The sequence below is a fragment of the Manis javanica genome, chromosome 10 (genome assembly GCF_040802235.1).
Source record: "Manis javanica isolate MJ-LG chromosome 10, MJ_LKY, whole genome shotgun sequence".
Lineage (NCBI taxonomy): Eukaryota > Metazoa > Chordata > Mammalia > Pholidota > Manidae > Manis > Manis javanica.
The window spans coordinates 33,712,356-33,730,640 of record NC_133165.1 but is presented as its reverse complement, the minus strand read 5'-3'; the positions used below and the strand labels follow the sequence as shown (position 1 = coordinate 33,730,640).

Sequence of the window (18,285 nt, the reverse complement as noted above, 5' to 3'; positions counted from 1 at the left end):
CCAAAGTCAGCAGAAGGAGAGACATAATAAAAATCAGAGAATAAATAAACAAAATTGAGAAGAATAAAACAATAGAAAAAATCAATGAAACCAAGAGCTGGTTCTTTGAAAAAATAAACAAAATAGATAAGCCCCTAGCCAGACTTATTAAGAGAAAAAGAGAATCTATACACATCAACAGAATCAGAAATGAGAAAGGAAAAATCACGACTGACCCCACAGAAATACAAAAAATTATTAGAGAATACTATGAAAATTTATATGATAACAAGCTGGAAAACCTAGAAGAAATGGACACTTCCAAGAAAAATACAATCTTCCAAGACTGACCAAGGAAGAAACAGAAAATCTAAACAGACCAATTACCAGCAAAGAAATTGACTAGATCCCCGATTGAACACAGATGCAAAAATACTCAACAATATATTAGCAAACCGAATTCAAAAATACATCAAGAAGATCATACACCATGATCAAATGGGATTCATCCCAGGGATGCAAGGATGGTACAACATTCGAAAATCCATCAACATCATCCACCACATCAATAAAAAGGACAGAAACCACATGATCATTTACACAGATGCTGAAAAAGCATTCAACAAAATTCAACATCCATTCATGATAAAAACTCTCAACAAAATGGGTATACAGGGAAAGTACCTCAATATAATAAAGGCCATATATGATAAACCCACAGCCATCATCATACTTAACAGCAAGAAGCTGAAAGCTTTTCCTCTAAGATGGGGAACAAGACAGGGATGCCCACTGAAAGGAAAGGAGTGACACACAGCAGCAATTCACTGGAGAATTCTGCTTTATTAGGGAAAGGTGCTGGGTTATATAGGAAGGGGCATGAGCTGATTGAGGTGTCACTTCTACGGGGCTGGTGGCTATTGGCTAGGTGCTGGGATTGGGGGGGCGAGGGGTGAGTTCGCCATCTTATGGGTGGGGGCCCTTCATTCCCCCCTTTCTCCTCTATGGGGTTGTGGACATTGCTTTCTCTCTGACTGCTTCCTGCTGAACGGGGGCAGAGAAGGGAGTGAGGGCTTGAGGATTGGAAGGAAAGGGTTGATAGGACTCCCCGCAGTAAGGACAAGTAGATGTGGACTTCTTCAGGTTGGAAATTAATGAAGGTTCCCTGTAACCATAGGTCGAGGACTTGTTGATTCTAATGGTGCCAAGAGGATATGGGTGCCAGAAGCCAGGCGTCTGCGGCCATTGTTTCTAGGAACAGTTTCCAGCGGAGAGAGGGGTCCATCTCATCTCAGCGTGTGGTGAGGAGGTTACGTGAGGGTGAGGGATCTTCTGTGGCTAAAAGCTGGTAGTTCCTGAGTAAAAGCTGGTTGAAAGTTTGATTAGAGATTTTTTTCGACTTGGGATTTGATGAACTTTATTATACAGGGTAAGAAGAGACAGGCGAGAAGAATGATTATTATGGGGCCTGCAATGGGCCAGAGCCAGGTAAGGAGGGGGTTTGTTAGTATTGAAGAGAATGGGTTGCAATTGGAAGCAGAGTGGAGGCTGGAGGCAAGGTCGGTGAGTTTGGTAATGTCAATTTCTACAATGCTGGATTCATTGATGTAATAGCAGCACTCTTCCCGGAGGAAGACGCAGGTGCCACCCTTTTCGGCTGTAAGCAGATCTAAGGCCTGCCAGTTTTGAAGGGTGACCTTGGCTAGCGAAGTGACGTGTCTTTGGAGAGAGGCCAGGGAATTGGCAGTGGATGTCAGGGCTCTCTCAAGTTTGGCATTGAGATCTCTAATTGCCCATAGAGAGTGACCCAAGGCTCCCCTTGAAAATCTTGCCCCAATGGCTGAGGTGGCTAGGGAAATACCGACCATAATGGGAAGGAAAGCAGCTCTTCTTGTGTGCAAGGGCAAGGGAGGTTGAAGCTCAAGGAATTCTGCCATGCTGTAAAGTGTAAGCTGTGGGATTAGGGTGATGAGAATGCAGGGTGTGCTGGAGTTGGGAGGCAGTGAGTTGAAAAGACTGCCATTACACTAAAAGAAGTGTCCCGGTTGCATAAAAGTCTTAGAGCCGGAGGTAGGGGTGTAGATAGAGAGGCAGTGAAGTGTGCTGGAGGGGGGTGGAATTGGGTTTACACAGTGGTGGATGGTGAGATTATCTGTGTATTCTGGTTCCCATAGGGGTATGTCTGCCAGGGGTCAGAGGGGTTGTCCTTCTGCATGGAAGGAGTAGTTAGAAATATTAAGGGGCACGGCGGCCAGCAGTGGGCGCTGTAGGGATGCACACAAGAAACAATTGGCAGTGTTGAGGGTGTGGTTGAGAAAGATGGTGGTGTCTTGAATGAGCTGTAACCAAGAGTAGGAGAAATGGGAAGAGGGGTGGGGATAAGAAGATGAAGAGGCGCCATCAAGAGTTTGGATAATGACTTTTTCAGAATGTCTGATATCTGATGCAACTTGAGAGATCTGGGAATGAGAGGGAACATACTTTCGAGAGATATGAAGGGTACTGTGGGGGGTCGAGGACCACCCATAGTAGACTGAGGCTGTGACTCCGGCAGCCCATCGAGAGTCCAAGGGGTCTGGGATTGATAAGGAGAATGAGCCGTTGGGATATTTTCTGAAATGGTTGGAGGAGTAATACTGTGGGTACCGAAAGTCACCCATGTAGTGAATGGCGCAAGACCAGTAGGGACATCCCCCACAGGTGTCTGGCCATCACCTGCAATAGGCTTGTCTTTGGTCATAGAGGAAGCAGAGGTAGGGAGAATAAAGGTAGCTGCTAGTGAACACTTTGGTGGAGGGAGGAAAGTGGGGGTATAAAGGCTCAGAGCAGCCTTTCAGAGGGCAGTCTGATGTGGCAATGAGGGCAGTAACTTTTGTTTGATGCTGTGTGTAAGTCTGTCTGACTTTGAATCGCTATACAAAAGAGGCTGGGGTGGCGGGGAAGACAATAGGAATGAGGAAAAAAAGCGAGAGAGCAGTAAAGAAAGAAAAAGTCATGATTCAGGTATGGATGGCAAAGGGGGTGAACGGGAGATGTGGAGTTTCAAGGGGTGATTTGGTTAAGTAGGGTTTTGTCTTCAGGAGAGAGAAAAAAAGGATTGTAAAAAATGGATCAAGGATTGGGGGCTGGGATGGAACAGATCGTCTAAGAAGCGGAAGAGAGACTCTTTGTCCTGGGAACAGAGGGTGTCTTGTGATAAGCCTAAAACCGCAAGGGCAGAAGGATTGTTGTCTGGTGTGTCTTCTGATAGGGCAACTGACCGGGCTACTCTGTCGGCTTTGTTGTTCCCTCTTGCAATGGGGGAGTCATCCTTTTGATGTGATTTGCAGTGGACTATGCCTAGTCAGTGTGGGAGTTGTGAAGCCTCTAGAAGTTTAGTAATTAAGGCTGAATTAGTTATGGAATTTCCTTTTGTGGTGAGGAGGCCTGTTCTTTCCATACTGCCGCGTGAGACAAAAGAATGTGGAATACGTATTTGGAGTCAGTGTACAGTGTGAGAGACGTGTCCCGGGCCAGAGTGCAAGCTCTGGTGGCTGCAATGAGTTCGGCCTGTTGATTGGTTGTACCAGGGGGTAGGGCTCGTGCCTCAATGACGTCTTCGAGGGAGACTACTGCGTATCCTGCATAGTGGGTGCCCTCATATTTAAAGAAGGACCCATCAGTAAACCAGATGAGGTCGGAGTGTGAGAGGGCTCCTTCGGAGATCGTGGAGTGGCACGGAAGGAAGTTGTGAAGGGCTTCCAGGCAATCATGCGAGGGAGTATGAGGAGAGTAGAGCAGAGGAAGAAGAGTGGCCGGATTCAGGGGCAGGCAGGGGAGGAAAGAAATGTCTGGATTTTGGAGGAAAGAGGACAGTAAGGTCAGGAGTCTGGAAGGAGGGAGAGTCTGTAAACTTTTGTAGGTTAAGAGATCTTTTAGGTGATGTGGGGACAGAATGGTAAGGGGCGCCCTGAATGTCAGTTTATGAGCTTCCTTCTGCAAGAGCTGTCCAGTGGCTAATGCCCGTAGGCAGGGGGCCCATCCCCGAACTGTGGGGTCTAATTGCTTGGAGAGATAAGCTACTGGGGCAAAGGATGGGCCGTAATATTGGCCTAGGACTCTTAGAGCTTGACTGGACCTCTCATGAATGTATAATGAGAAGGGCTTCGACAAATCAGGAAGATGTAGATCTGGGGCTTCCACAAGGGCTTGACGGAGCTTAATGAAGGAGTGTCGGGGTGAGGAGGATAATGGTTCTTCAGGGGAACCCTTGCTGAGGTCGTATAGGGGTCTTGCCAACAGGGAGAAGTTAGGGATCCACGCTCTAAAATACCCAGCCAGGCCTAGAAAGGAAAGGATTTCTGTCTTGGTTTTGGGAACGGGCAGGTCAGAGAGGAGCCGTTTTCTGTCTAAGGTAATGGACTTTCTTTGTTGAGATAGAAGGAATCTGAGGTAAGTGACAGAAGGGGAAGAGATTTGAGCTTTGACGGGGGATACCCAGTAACCTCTGGAAGCTAGAAGGTTAAGTAGGGAGGCAGTGTCAAGTTGAGACTGTTCTCACGAGGGACTGCAGAGTAGAAGATCATCCACGTATTGTAATAAGGTGGACTCGGAGTGATCATGATGAAACTGTTTGAGGTCCTAAGCTAGGACTTGTTCAAAAATATGGGGACTATCTCGGAAGCTTTGTGGCAAAACTGTCCAAGTGAGTTGTTCAGAATGTCTTGTGTATGGGTCCGTCCAGGTGAAGGCGAAAAAATCTTGGGAGGAGGGGCCCAGAGGGATAGAAAAAATGCATCCTTGAGATCTAGGACTGAGAAGTGGGAGGCCGAGGCAGGGATCTGCGATAAAAGGGTGTATGGATTTGGAACTAAGGGATGGATAGGGACAACGGCCATGTTGATGAGGCGAAGGTCTTGGACAAGGTGGAAAGATCCATTGTTTGTTTTTTTTAACAGCTAATATGGGGGGTATTAAACGGGGAGTGAGTGGGTCTGAGGTAATTTTTGTTTAAGAGATCTTGAATGATGGGTTGGAGGCCTATGAGGGCTGAAGTGGTTAGGGGGTATTGGGCCTGACAGATATACTGAGAGGGGTCATGTAATTTGATAGAGGCAGGAGGACATAGAGCCATGGAGGGGCTTGTAATATCCCAAACTTTGGGATTTACAGGGTGTATGAGGGCGGAACCGGAGCTTTCATTGGGTAGAGGGGCGTCATCGGCTATGAGGGCCATCAGAAAGGGAGTACTGGGGGCTGTGGGAGTGGATATAGTTATGAAAACATGGAGGAGAAAAAGGATGTCCCATCCTAGTAAAGGGATGGGACACTGGGGCATAACCAGGAAGGAGTGGGAGAAAGGTATGGGATTATCTTGGATTGTGCATAAAAGGGGGGGGGTTTAATGGGAAAATCTGTTTACCTCCTACCCAGACTATAGGAGTAATGGCAGGCGTGGTAGGGTCCCAGTATTCTCTCAAGACTGAGAAGGTGGCTCCTGTATCTAGGAGGAAGGAGATGGGGCGACCATCTACTATTAAAGTAACCCTGGGCTCCTGTTTGGTGATGGAAATGGTCAGGCGAGAAGCCCCCAGGCCCTGTCAATCTTCTTCTGCCAGCCCCACTATGGCGGGCTTAGGATGGGGGTTGTTCGTCCAGCCTCCCCTTTGGGTGGTTGGGCAATCAGACCCCCAGTGGCCCTTTTTGTGGCATCTGGGGCATGGGGTGGTAGGAGATCTGGGGGAGAGGCATGCCCTTGTCCGCACTTGAAACAAGCTCCTGGGGGGTCTTGTTTGTAGAAGGGCGCCCAGGTTGTGGTTTTATCAGCTGGGCCAACATTTGGAAATTGGCCTGATCAGCCTTTTGTTTACGGCATTCTTTCTCCTCCTCCCAGTTATGGAAGACTTTAAAGGCCACTGTTAGGATCTCAGTCTGTGGGGTAGTGGGGCCCTGTTCTAACTTTTTGAGTTTAGCTTTAATGTCGGGGTAGTTTTGAGCTAGGAAGTATGTCATAAGGACATGTCTTCGGTCAGGCGTTTCTGGGCCTAGGCTGGTATACTTTAATAGGGCTTGAGTGAGTCTATCTAAGCTACGTCCAGGAGGGGGGCGATAATTTTGGGAGGCTCTCGGGACCGAGTCTGAGGGGGACTGAAGGGTTCTGGCTCAGTCTGTGGGGGAGAAACAGGTGATGAGGGCAAAGAAGGAGGAGGCTCCCAGGACCTAGTTAAAGGGGGGCTGAAAAGCTCAGGCTCAATACATGGGGGAGGGGCAGGTGAGGGGGACAAAGGTGGAGGAGGTGAGATGGGGGAGGAGATGGTGGGGGAGGAAGGGAGAAGGGCTGTTGTAGGAGAAGAAGGGGAAGGGAGTGAACGGGAGGCTTCTGCGGGGTTGGAGGTGGTGGCGACGGCGGCGGTGGTGGTGGTGGAGGAAGGGGGAGGGGCTGTTGTAGGAGAGGAGGGGGAAGGGAGTGGGCGGGAGGCTTGCAGGCTAGGAGAACTTGGGGGGAGGAGGAGGCGGCGGTGGCGAAGGAGGTGGGAGGAGGAGGCAGAAAGCTTCGATATAGGGAATCTCCTTCTATTTTTTCAGGCGCTGTCAGTAGTTAAAGAGATTGCGAGTGATGTTAGGATCAAGAGTTCCCCCTGCGGGCCATTGGTTGTTATTGTCTAAGGGGTATGTCAGCCAATCTTGGGAGCAGTATTTACAGAGAAATTTTGATTTTATATCAGGCATCAGGGAGAGGGTGGCTAGATACTTGAGCAGGCATTCAAGAGGTGAATTTTTAGGGAAGGATGAGGAGGCTCCCATGGCTAAAGGACAGAGAAGGAGACAAACAGGGGAAGACGAACGGAGATCCTCGGACTGGAAGCAGACCGCAAGGAGACAAAGGGCGTCCCCGATGATCCTTGGTGGTCTGAGGAAACTCGTATACGAGTCGGAATTTCTTAGGAAGTGTGGGTCATCACCCAGACTTCTCTAAGAAGGCAGAGTGCCGGAGTCACGAGGTACCTAGCACTAGGAATTTTAGGCAGACAGAACAGATTACGGCAGACGGAACAGAAGGAGGAGGGGGGAAAAAGGGATTGTTCTCATCCGCAAAGGAGTCACCTTGTTTATGGCTGTTGGAGGAGGGGCCTGAGGGTCCGCCGCAGCCATGAAGGCCTGAGGCGGGGAGAACAAAGAAGTCACCTCTTATATGGCTATTGGAGGAGGGGCCTGAGGGTCCGCCAAAGTTGTGAAGGCTTAAGGTGGGGAGAGTTCTCTCCTCGTCCCCGAGCATCAGGGCCTTGCTGGACGATCATGGTCAATGGCGCTGTGATAGCTCGGGGAAGAGCAGCCCGCTCCGGGGGAAAACTTACCCAAAGGCCAGAGAGGAGTGGTGAGTGTGAGGAGCCAGCGCCGGAAAAAGAGGACGAGGGCAAGCTGCTGCTGGTGTTGGGGGGAAGACGGGGACCAGTTGGGGTGTCCCATCTCCCGGGTTTTGGCACCAATGAAAGGAAAGGAGCGACACACAGCAGCAATTCACTGGAGGATTCCGCTTTATTAGGGAAAGGTGCTGGGTTATATAGGAAGGAGCATGAGCTGATTGAGGTGTCACTTCTACATGGCTGGTGGCTATTGGCTAGGTGCTGGGATTGGGGGGGCGAGGGGTGAGTTCACCATCTTATGGGTGGAGGCCCTTCACCCACTCTCCCCACTGTTATTCAACATAGTACTGGAGGTCCTAGCCACAGAAATCAGGCAAAACAAAGAAATACAAGGCATTCAGATTGGTAAAGAAGAAGTCAAACTGTCACTATTTGCAGATGACATGATATTGTGTATAAAAAACGCTATAGACTCCATTCCAACTAATATCTGAATTCAGCAAAGTTGCAGGATACAAAATTAATGCACAGAAATCTGTTGCCTTCCTATACACTAATAATGAAGTAACAGAAAGAGAAATCAGGAAAACAATTCTATTCACAATTGCATCAAAAAAAATAAAATACCTAGGAATAAACCTAACCAAGGAAGTGAAAGACCTATACCCTGGAAACTACAAGACACTCTTAAGAGAAATTAAAGAGGACACTAACAAATGGAAACTCATTCCATGCTCTTGGCTAGGAAGAATTAATATTGTCAAAATGGCCATCCTACCTAAAGCAATCTACAGATTCAATGCAATGCCTATCAAAATACCAACAACATTCCTCAACGAATTGGAACAAAGTTTTAAAATTCATATGGAACCACAACAGACCCCAAATAGCCAAAGCAATCCTGAGAAAGAAGAATAAAGCAGGGGGCATCTTGCTTCCCAACTTCAAGATCTAATTCAAAGCCACAGTAATCAAGACAATTTGGTACTGGCACAAGAACAGACCCAGAGATCAATGGAACAGAATAGAGACTCCAGACATTAACCCAAACATATACGGTCAATTAATATATGATAAAGGAGCCATGGACATACAATGGGGAAACGACAGCCTCTTCAACAGCTGGTGTTGGCAAAACTGGACAGCTACATGTAAGAGAATGAAACTGGATCCTAGTCTAACCCCATACACAAAAGTAAATTCTAAATGAATCAAAGACCTGAATGTAACTCATGAAACCATAAAACTCTTAAAAAAAAACATAGGCAAAAATCTCTTGGGCATAAACATGAGTGACTTCTTCATGAACATATCTCCCTGGGCAAGGGAAACAAAAGCAGATATGAACAAGTGGGACTATATCAACCTGAAAAGCTTCTGTACAGCAAAGGACACCAACAACAGAACAAAAAGGCATCCTACAGTATGGGAGAATATATTCATAAATGACAGATCTGATAAAGGGTTGACATCCAAAATATATAAAGAGCTCACACACCTCAACAAACAAAAAGCAAATAATCCAATTAAAAAATGGACAGAGTAGCTAAATAGACAGTTCTCCAAAGAAGAAATTCAGATGGCCAACAGACACATGAAAAGATGCTCCACATCGCTAGTCATCAGAGAAATGCAAATTAAAACCACAGTGAGATATCACCTCACACCAGTAAGGATTGCCACCATCCAAAAGACAAACAACAACAAATGTTGGCGAGGATGTGGAGAAAGGGGAACGCTCCTACACTGCTGGTGGGAATGTAAATTGGTTCAACCATTGTGCAAAGCAGTATGGAGATTCCTCAAAAAACTCAAAATAGAAATACCATTTGACCCAGTAATTCCACTCCGAGGAATTTACCCAAAGAATACAGCAGCCCAGTTTGAAAAAGACATATGCACCCCTATGTTTATCGCAGCACTGTGTACAATAGCCAAGAAATGGAAGCAACCTAAGTGTCCATCAGTAGATGAATGGATAAAGAAGATGTGGTACATATACACAATGGAATATTACTCAGCCATATGAAGAAAACAAATCCTACCATTTGCAACAACATGGATGGAGCTAGAGGGTATTATGCTCAATGAAATAAGCCAGGCAGAGAAAGACAAGTATCAAATCATTTCACTCATCTGTGGAGTATAAGAAGAAAAAACTGAAGGAACAAAACAGCAGCAGAATCACAGAACCCAAGAATGGAGTAACAGTTACCAAAGGGAAGGGAACTGGGGAGGCTGGGTGGGAAGGGAGGGATAAGGGTGGGGGGCAGAGAAAAGGGGCATTACAATTAGCATGCATAATGTGGAGTGGGGCACGGGGAGGGCTGTACAGCACGGAGAGGACAGGTAGTGATTCAACAGCATCTTACTACACTGATGGACAGTGACTGCAATGGGGTATATGGGGGGAACATGGTCATGGGGGGAGTCTAGTAAACATAATGTTCCTCATGTAACTGTAGATTAATGATACCAAAATAAAAAAATAAAAAATAAAAATAAATAAATAAAATGCAATAAGGGAAAATGTGCAACTTCTGCTTCTAGTCATGATAGACTAACTCATACTGAACTTACCCTCCCACCAGAAACAACAGAAAACTGGACAAAATTTATTAAACAACTGTTTACAGACATTGGGCAGGAGGCAATTCAAAACAGTGTTTCCTGAGAGAAGAAAAACAAACAAGCTAATTCCTGGAGGCAACTTCTGGACTGAGCACCTGGAGGGAGGACTGGGTAGGACGTGGCAATCTCTCTGAACTGAAGAGAGAGAAATCAGAGTTCAGAGAGGCTAAGCCAATTTGGTGGACAGAATACCAGAGAAAAGAGAATAATGCAGAAAATTATTCATGGGGTCAAAACTTAATGAACTGTACATTTCTGGTGTGCATGAATTATTTGTATGTAAAAAGTTGTATGTAAATTACACCTCTACAAAGTTGATTTGTTAAATGCATTATTAAATTATTATCTTAATTATTTACTTGAGAAATAGGAAACATATATAGCACTATATCTGTTAAAGAAAATGAATTTATTATCAAAAACTTCCTCACAAAGAAAACTACAGGTCCAGGTGGTTTCACTGCAAATTCTATTAAACATTTAAAGGACAAGTAATACCAGCTTTACCAAAAAGAAAAATATATATACATTCATAAAATAAAGGAAGAGGGAAAATTTCTCAATTCTTTATATGAGAATAGTATTACCTACATAATCAAAAACTGACAGACATTATAAGGAAAAAAATTACAGATAAATATCAAATATGGAAATATAAAAAAGAATAATACGTCCAACTAAGGTTTCTCCCAGTAATAATAAGGCTATTCCCAAGAACAAAAGTTTGATTTAGTATTCCAAGTCAGCGTAATCTGCAATATTAACAAAATAAAAGATAAGAAAACGATCACCTCAACATAAATGTAGAAAAAGCCTTTGTCAAGATTCAGCACCTGTTCTTGATGAAAACCTCAAAATAAGAATAAAAATGACTGTCCTCATCTGAGAAATGGTATACATATACTGCCAACAACACACTTAATAGTGAAATATGGAGACCTCCCCACTATGATCAGAAACAAGGTAAGTATATCTCACCATTTCTATTAAACATTTTTGCCAATAGTTCTAGCCAGTCCAATAGGCAAGAAAAAGAAATAAAAGGCATAAGTATTTGAAAGGAAGAAGTAAAATGTTTTTATTTAGTATGATTTTCAGATTCAAAGCCAATATTTAAAAATCAAATGTATTTCTATATGCTAGCAGCAAAATAATAATAAAATGAAATTTAAAAAGCAATTCCATTTTTTAAAAAAACACCAAAAACACAAAATACTTAGAAATAAATTTAATAAAAGACAAGTAAGCCCCTACTCTGAAAACTGCAAAACAGTGCTAAGAAAAATTAAAGACCTAAGTAAATGGTGAGCTATACCATGTTCATGAATTGGAAGACTCATTATTAAGATATCCATTCTCCCCCAAATTGTTCTACAAATTCACTACAATCCTAATCCTAATCCCAATCCCAAGCAGACTTTTTTTGTAGACATTGATCAGTTGATTGTAAAATTTTCATGGAAATGCAAAAGAATTTAGAGTGGTCAAAATAGTGTTAAACAAGAAGAATTTACAATTACATTTCACTTTATTCCCACTAGAACAGCTCAAATTAAAGACTAGCACCACATGCTGGCAAGAATGTGGAGCAATTTGAACATAAAATGTTATCTTTAGAAAACAGTTTGGCTGTTTCTTATAAAATTAAACAACCCAATTAAAAGTGGGCAAAAGTTTTGAACAGACACTTTACAAAAAAAGTTATAGGAATAGCTGATAAGCACATCAGGTGAACAAAAAAGATGTTCAACATTATTAATCAACAAGGTAGGACAAACTAAGGTCACAAGAAAGCATTTCACACCCACTAGAATGGCTAAAATTAAAACGACTGATAACACCAAATATTGGCAAGGATGTGGAGCAACTTGAACATACTTTGCTGGTGGTAGTGTAACAGGGTAAAACCACTCTGGGAAACATTTGACTCTTCCTTATAAATTCATGGTCAACCTAGTTATTCCACTCCTAGGGATTTACTCAAGAGAAATAACAGCATGTCTACAGAAAGACATACACATCAATGTTCACAGAAGCTTTATTCATAAAGCTAAAAACTAGACACAACCCAAATATCTACCCACAGGAGAATGGATGAATAAAATTGTGGTTATTTATACAACGGAATGATATTCAGTGACAACAACACTACTGATACACATGTAACAACATGAATAAATCTCAAAAACATTAGGTTAAATAAGAGAAATCATACACAAGTCAGTATATACTATAGGGTTCCATTTATATGAAGTTTAAGAATAGTTATTTAACACTGATCTATCACGATAGAATTCAAGACAATGATTGCTAAGGGGTGGAACTTAAGCACCACAGTGGTTTACAGGAGAAGAAGAGGCCCTATTGAGGTGGGGCTCAGTTATACCTTGAGGAAAGAGTCCCACAGGGTGGTGGGGGCAGTCGTGGAAACACAGGATTATGGTTGGCTGAGCTAATGATGGGGTACAGGGGAGCTCAGAGGCTCTGGGAGCTGAGAGGAGGGCCCGATGCTGAAGGAAGCCTTCCAGAAATGAGGCCTCGATGGTCAACCCAAAGGGACCCCACCCCGTGCTTCACTGGACAGAGGCCAACATTGCTCATTTTATTGATCACTGGAAAGGGCTCAGTCAGTTATTAAGGGTAAATGAATCATTCCCTGAAACCCCTGCCTCCCTTACAGACAGGAAATGCAGGTCCAAGCCCTCACAGGTGGCGAGGCCTGTCTGCTGCCACCCACCAGGTCTGTCTGCCTCATTCTACAGCACACCTGGCTCCAAGCCTGTGGGCCCTCGTCTGCATGTGCTCAGAGCCCAGATACCCAGCTCTGCTGGCCCCAGTGCCTGGGTGAGTTGATGCCAGAGCTGAGGAAATAGACTGTAAGCTGAACCCCCTCCCCAGGCCAGGCTCCAGGTTCTCCTCCATCCCCCACCTAACCAATGCACACAGGGACCCCACCTCAGTGCTTGCCCACAGGGTGGCAGCCTCACCCCAATTTGGCCAGTCCCGGGCATTCGGTTCAAAGGTGCTTGGGGGAAAAGGAAGGAGGGAATGTGGAGGAAGGGACACCTGCTCACAGGAGGAGGGCAGGGGAGAGAGAGGTACCCAGAGGCTGCAGCCCAGTGCAGCCAAGGCCCCACCCGCCAGCCCCACGTCCCAGTGGACTCACCCTCCTCACAGTTGCTCCCAGTAAAGCCAGGGCAGCATCTCCACTCCAGCGCCGTCACCGTGCGGTAGGACACTCTGTATGTGGGCCTGATCAGAGTCCTGTAACTAACACAAGGGCAGCGTCAGGACAGTATGAGCACCTGTCGGCTGCCCCAGGCCCCGCTCCTGCAGAGAGCGCCCAGCCCAGGCCCTCTGGGAGCTGCCTGGGCAGTAAAGCCTGCCATCCCAGCTCTGTGCCCAGCTGTGTGGCTCCTTCTCTCTCTGCATCAGATGCATTATCAAGTCCTTTCCAGCTCTGCCTTCCCACGTCTCCACATGAAGCCAACTATGGTGGGGAAATGATTGCTATGGATTGAAGTGTGTCCCCAGAATTCATGTTGATTGAATTCTGGGATCAAATTGTAGGGAACCCCTAAAATGTGACTGTATTGGCCATAGGGTCTTCAGGAGCTAGTGAAGGTTAAATGAGGTCATAAGGGTGGAGCCCCAATCCAATAGGACTGGTGGCCTTATAAGAGGAAGGGAGGAAGAGGGAGATTCCGTGAGCGCATGCACGTCCTGAGGAAAGGCCCTGTGAGGACACAGTGGGAAGGTGGCCATCTGAGAAAGTACATTTCCATGTTGAAGCCACCCAGTCTACGATATTTTGTTATGGCAACCCGAGCTAAGATATTGACCAAGAGAATGAATAAGGGAAAGAAAAATGTGATTAGGACTTATACAACTTCCAACTACTCACAATACCTGAACTCTAACCTATCTTCTAATTATTATTTCATTTGGTTGATTCATCCAGTGAATACTTATTGAGCACCAAGCACATGCCATACTGTGGTCACAGATTAATAAGACTGCATCCCCACCCTCAAGGAAATCACTATCTAGTAGAAGAGATACATCAGTGAAAACTTGCAACCCATCATGGGACCCCTGCAGCAACAAGGAGCTCCTGCAAGCTGCTGTGAATTCCATGGTAGAATTGCACACATCTAAGGTTTTGAAATTTTTCTTACAAAGAGGTTTGGCACCATTTTGTGAAACTCCAAAAATAGTGAGTATAAAATATACAACCAAACCACAATGAGCTACCACTTGACACCTGTTAGGATGGCCGTCATCAAGTGCTAGCAAGGATGCAGAGAAAAGGGAACTCTTCTGCACTGTTGGTGGGAATGTACATTGTCTTAGCCTCTATGGAAAACAGCACAGAGGTTCATCATAAAATTAAAAATGGAACTGCCATATGGTCCAGCAATTCCACTTTTGGGGATTTATCCAAAGAAAACAAAAACACTAACTCATAAACATATCTGCACCCCCATGTTTACTGCAGCACTGTTTACAATTGCCAAGATATGGAAACAACCTAAGTGTTCATCAGTGGATGAATGGATGAAGAAAATGTAGGGTATACACACAATGGAATCGTATTCAGCCATAAAAAAGTAATGAAATCTTGCCATTTGGAACACCATGAATGGACCTTGAGGGCATTATACGAAGTGAACTAAGTCAGACAGAGAAAGACAAATGCCATAGGATCTCACTTATATGTAGAACCCTAAACATACAGCAAAGGGCAAGTCAAGCTCATTGATACAGAGAACAGATTGGTGGTTGACAGAGGTGGGGTTTGGGAGGCAGCAAAAAATGAAGGAAGTCAAAAGGAATGAACTTCATTTATAAAATAAATGTCAGGTATGGCATGGTGGCTACAGTTAACAATACTGTATTGCATGTTTGGAAGTTGCTGAAAGAGTAGATCTTTAAAGTTCTCGTCACAAGAAAAAAGGTTTTGTTACGGTGTGTGGTGGCAGATGTTAACTAGACTTGTGATCATTTTGCAACATGTACAAATACTGAATCACTGCGTTATACACCTGAAACTAATATAATGCTATATGTCAATTATACACCAATAAACACACAAATTATATGACCACATTTGACTAGGGGGATAAATTTGGCTTTATTATTCAATTTACATGCATCATTATAACTTCATTGCTTGATCAAATTTGCACGATTTCCACTTGAAAGCAAAAGACATAACCTCACAAAATCTGAATCTGCTGACACCGAGCACCGTAATTGGTGAATGGAAGAACTATGAATTAATTGGTAGCAGCAGGCATGACATTCTGAGATGCACTGTTGACAAGAAAACACACGAGCCATGTCTTGAATTTCAGAAATACTGCACTAAATCTGAAAAAAAAAATCCTGTTACACTCATTTCTCTTTTTCAAAGGAATCCTCTCATGTTTTGTAAACATGCCAGCAAACCGGCTCCCCCTCTCCACCCCCACCAGAGAGCTGAGGGAGGTGGGCTGTGTACAGCCAGGAGCAGGAACCCTGGAGTGAGAAGCCAACAGTCTGCCAGGAGAGGTGCTGGGACTTTGGACTCCTGGACCCCCGGGAGGCAGGTGGCAAAGGCCACTGGAGGTGGAGGTGGCAGAGATGCAGTGTCACATTATCGATCCCTATAACAAGTGACCTGAAGGAACATAGGTGGGGTGATGAGCCTGGGTCCAGGAGGTACAAATGGGCTGTCTGCACAATAAATACACACTCCCCACTTTCTCACACACACACATGCACAGTCCCGTGCACACACATGCTCAAATGCTGTCACACACTCACACACTCCCTCATATTCACACACTCGGTGCCCACAAGCACTCTTTATACACACACACCCTCCTGCTGCAGATCCCTCAGCCTGAAGCAGGCCCAGCTGGGAGATGGGAGGAGCTTTAATTTAGATCAAAAATGCCAGTTTTTAAATTAATTCCTGGAATAAGGATTGTTGCTCCAGCTGAAAGACACCAGAAAGGCTATGGAATCCACCCAGAGCCGGTGTACAGGGCAGGGAAAGGGTCAAGCCGCTTGGGCTCACGTCCCGCCAAGCAGCAGATGTCATGAATGGTCGCCCATAACCCTGACACCATGGGGTAGATGGAGCCCTGGGCTGTGGGGACCCAAGCCCCAGGCTTCGGGCTCTGACCCTAATTCACCACATAGACTTGCACGTTACTTAACTTCCCATTCCCGCTTTCTGGTCTGCATAGTGAAGACACCATGGAGACCAGATGCGGGACATGGAGCTCTCTGGGAGGGTGCATGTGTAAAGCTCCAAGAGTAAAAAAGGGTGCACAGGTGGTGGGTTTCCAAAACACACATCTGACCTCGTTCCTCCAGGTTCACAGCAGTGGGCGATCCCCGCTATAGTCAGGAGATGGTCCTCCAGCTCCCACAGCCACCTTCAGACCCCGTGGGCCACAGGCTGCCCCTCGGCCTCCAGCCCATGAGCCCTCCAAAGGCACCAGGCATTCTTCAGTCCATGCTTTGAATGATGGTAATGATAGAAATAACAAGATATAATAAGAGCTTTGAGTAGTCAGCACCGACCAGGTGCTGTTCTGAGTGTACTACATTTGCTAACTCATGACAACCCTAACAAGTGGATGCTAATACTATTCCTAGTTCATAGATGAGGAAACTGAGGCACAGAGAAGTAATTTTCTCAAGGTCACACTGCTACAAGGTGGTGGAACTAGGGTCCAAACCCAGGTAGAATGGCAAAACCTAGTAATTACTAATCGTGTTTGTTCAGTACAGGGGAATATTCCACTCCCTGTATCTGTACAAGGTTATTATTTCAGGCCTCCGAACCAGCTGGTCTCCCAAAGGTCTCTCTCTGCCCCCCATTCTCAGGGCCGAGGGAGGGTCTGTCTCTGGACCAGAAGGAACCAGATGGCCTGCCAAGTCTAGGAGCAGAACACACCAGCAGGTGGCGCTGCTCACCAGCATGGCAGGCCCCTCCAGTCTCACGTCACCATCCAACGCAGGCTTCTGTGTTGGTGGCCTGTCCCTAGGCTGGACAAAAACTGAAGAAGCTTCACCCTCCTACGTCCATGAACTCCCAGCCCTCCTGCCAGGGTCCAGTCTGCAAACCCAGTGACCTTGCTAAAACGCAATTTCATTTTTGTCACTACTCTCCCTCAAAACTTTCTATGGCTCACATAAAGACCAAGTTCTTCAGCTCAGTGAACAAGCTCTGCCTACCTTTCCACCCTCCCTGTCCTTCTACCATCAGCAGCTGAGGCTCCTACCAGTACAAGCTGCTCTTCCTGCCCCTGGTCCTTTGCATATGCAGGCTCCCCTGCCTACCTGCTCTTCCTCCTTTACTCTGCCTGAGAAAAATCCCCAAGAGCCTTCAGAGTGTGACGCAAATGGCCCCTCCTCCCCTGGGAAGCACCCCCACCCCTGGCCAGAGTTGATGGGCTCCCTCCTCAGCACCCTTTGAACCCAATGCACATTCATGCTCTCAGCAGATACACAACAAGACCCTGCTGCATGCCAGGCACTGGGAATACATGCATGAAGAAGGCAGGTAAGGGCTCCACTCTACCAGAACTTGCCCTGATTGTGCAATCAGACACATGAATATACACATGGTAGGAGGTGCTATGGAGGGAAGTGCTGAATTCACTCCTCAAAACACAATGGAATTTTTTCTTTTTTTATTAAAATACAACTTACATGTGGCAAAATAGAGAAATCTAGGGTTTTGCTCAGTGAACTTCTACCTGTGCATATAGCAACTTTTCTATCACTCATCCCTGTGCCCCATCCAAGTCAATTACCCAGTCCCCAGATGTAACAGCTCTTCTGACCTCTCACCAGATTAGTTTTGAATGTCTAGAATTTCATCTAAATGGAATCTCACAGCATGCATGTGTGTGTGTGTGTGTCTTCTTTCCATTATGTATGTGAGGTTCATCCATGTTGTTTAGTGTATTCTGCTCCTTTTTACTGCTAAATAGTATTCCATTGCATATATATATATATATATATATATATATATATATATATATATATACCATGATTTGTCCATTCTCCTGTTGATAGACATCTGGGTCAATTTCAGTCTTAAATTCTGATGAATAAAGATGCTATGAACATTCTCCTACAAGCTTTTGTGAACATGTGCTTTCATTTTCATAGAGTATTTATGTAGGAATAGAATTTCTGTTCTGTTCCATTGACCTGTTCCTTGCACCAAAGCCACACTGTCTTAATTAATGTATCTTTACCATAAGTCTCAAATTCTGGTAATGTAAGCCCTCCAATTTTATTTTCCTCCAAGACCATCTTTGATATG

At 45.2% G+C, this 18,285-nt stretch overlaps 1 protein-coding gene across 3 annotated transcripts in view; it reads right to left on the bottom strand.

Moving 5' to 3' along the window:
• The window catches only part of COL26A1 (collagen type XXVI alpha 1 chain), a 177,830-nt gene that overhangs the window by 97,609 nt on the left and 61,936 nt on the right, over positions 1-18,285 (bottom strand). For 2 of the 3 annotated variants that reach the window (XM_036998538.2, XM_036998536.2), the window contains exon 3: positions 13,120-13,223. In XM_036998538.2, coding sequence (XP_036854433.2) covers positions 13,120-13,223 — 104 coding nt within the window. The remainder of the gene's footprint in view (positions 1-13,119; positions 13,224-18,285) is intronic. The other variant, XM_036998537.2, reaches the window with a different exon arrangement.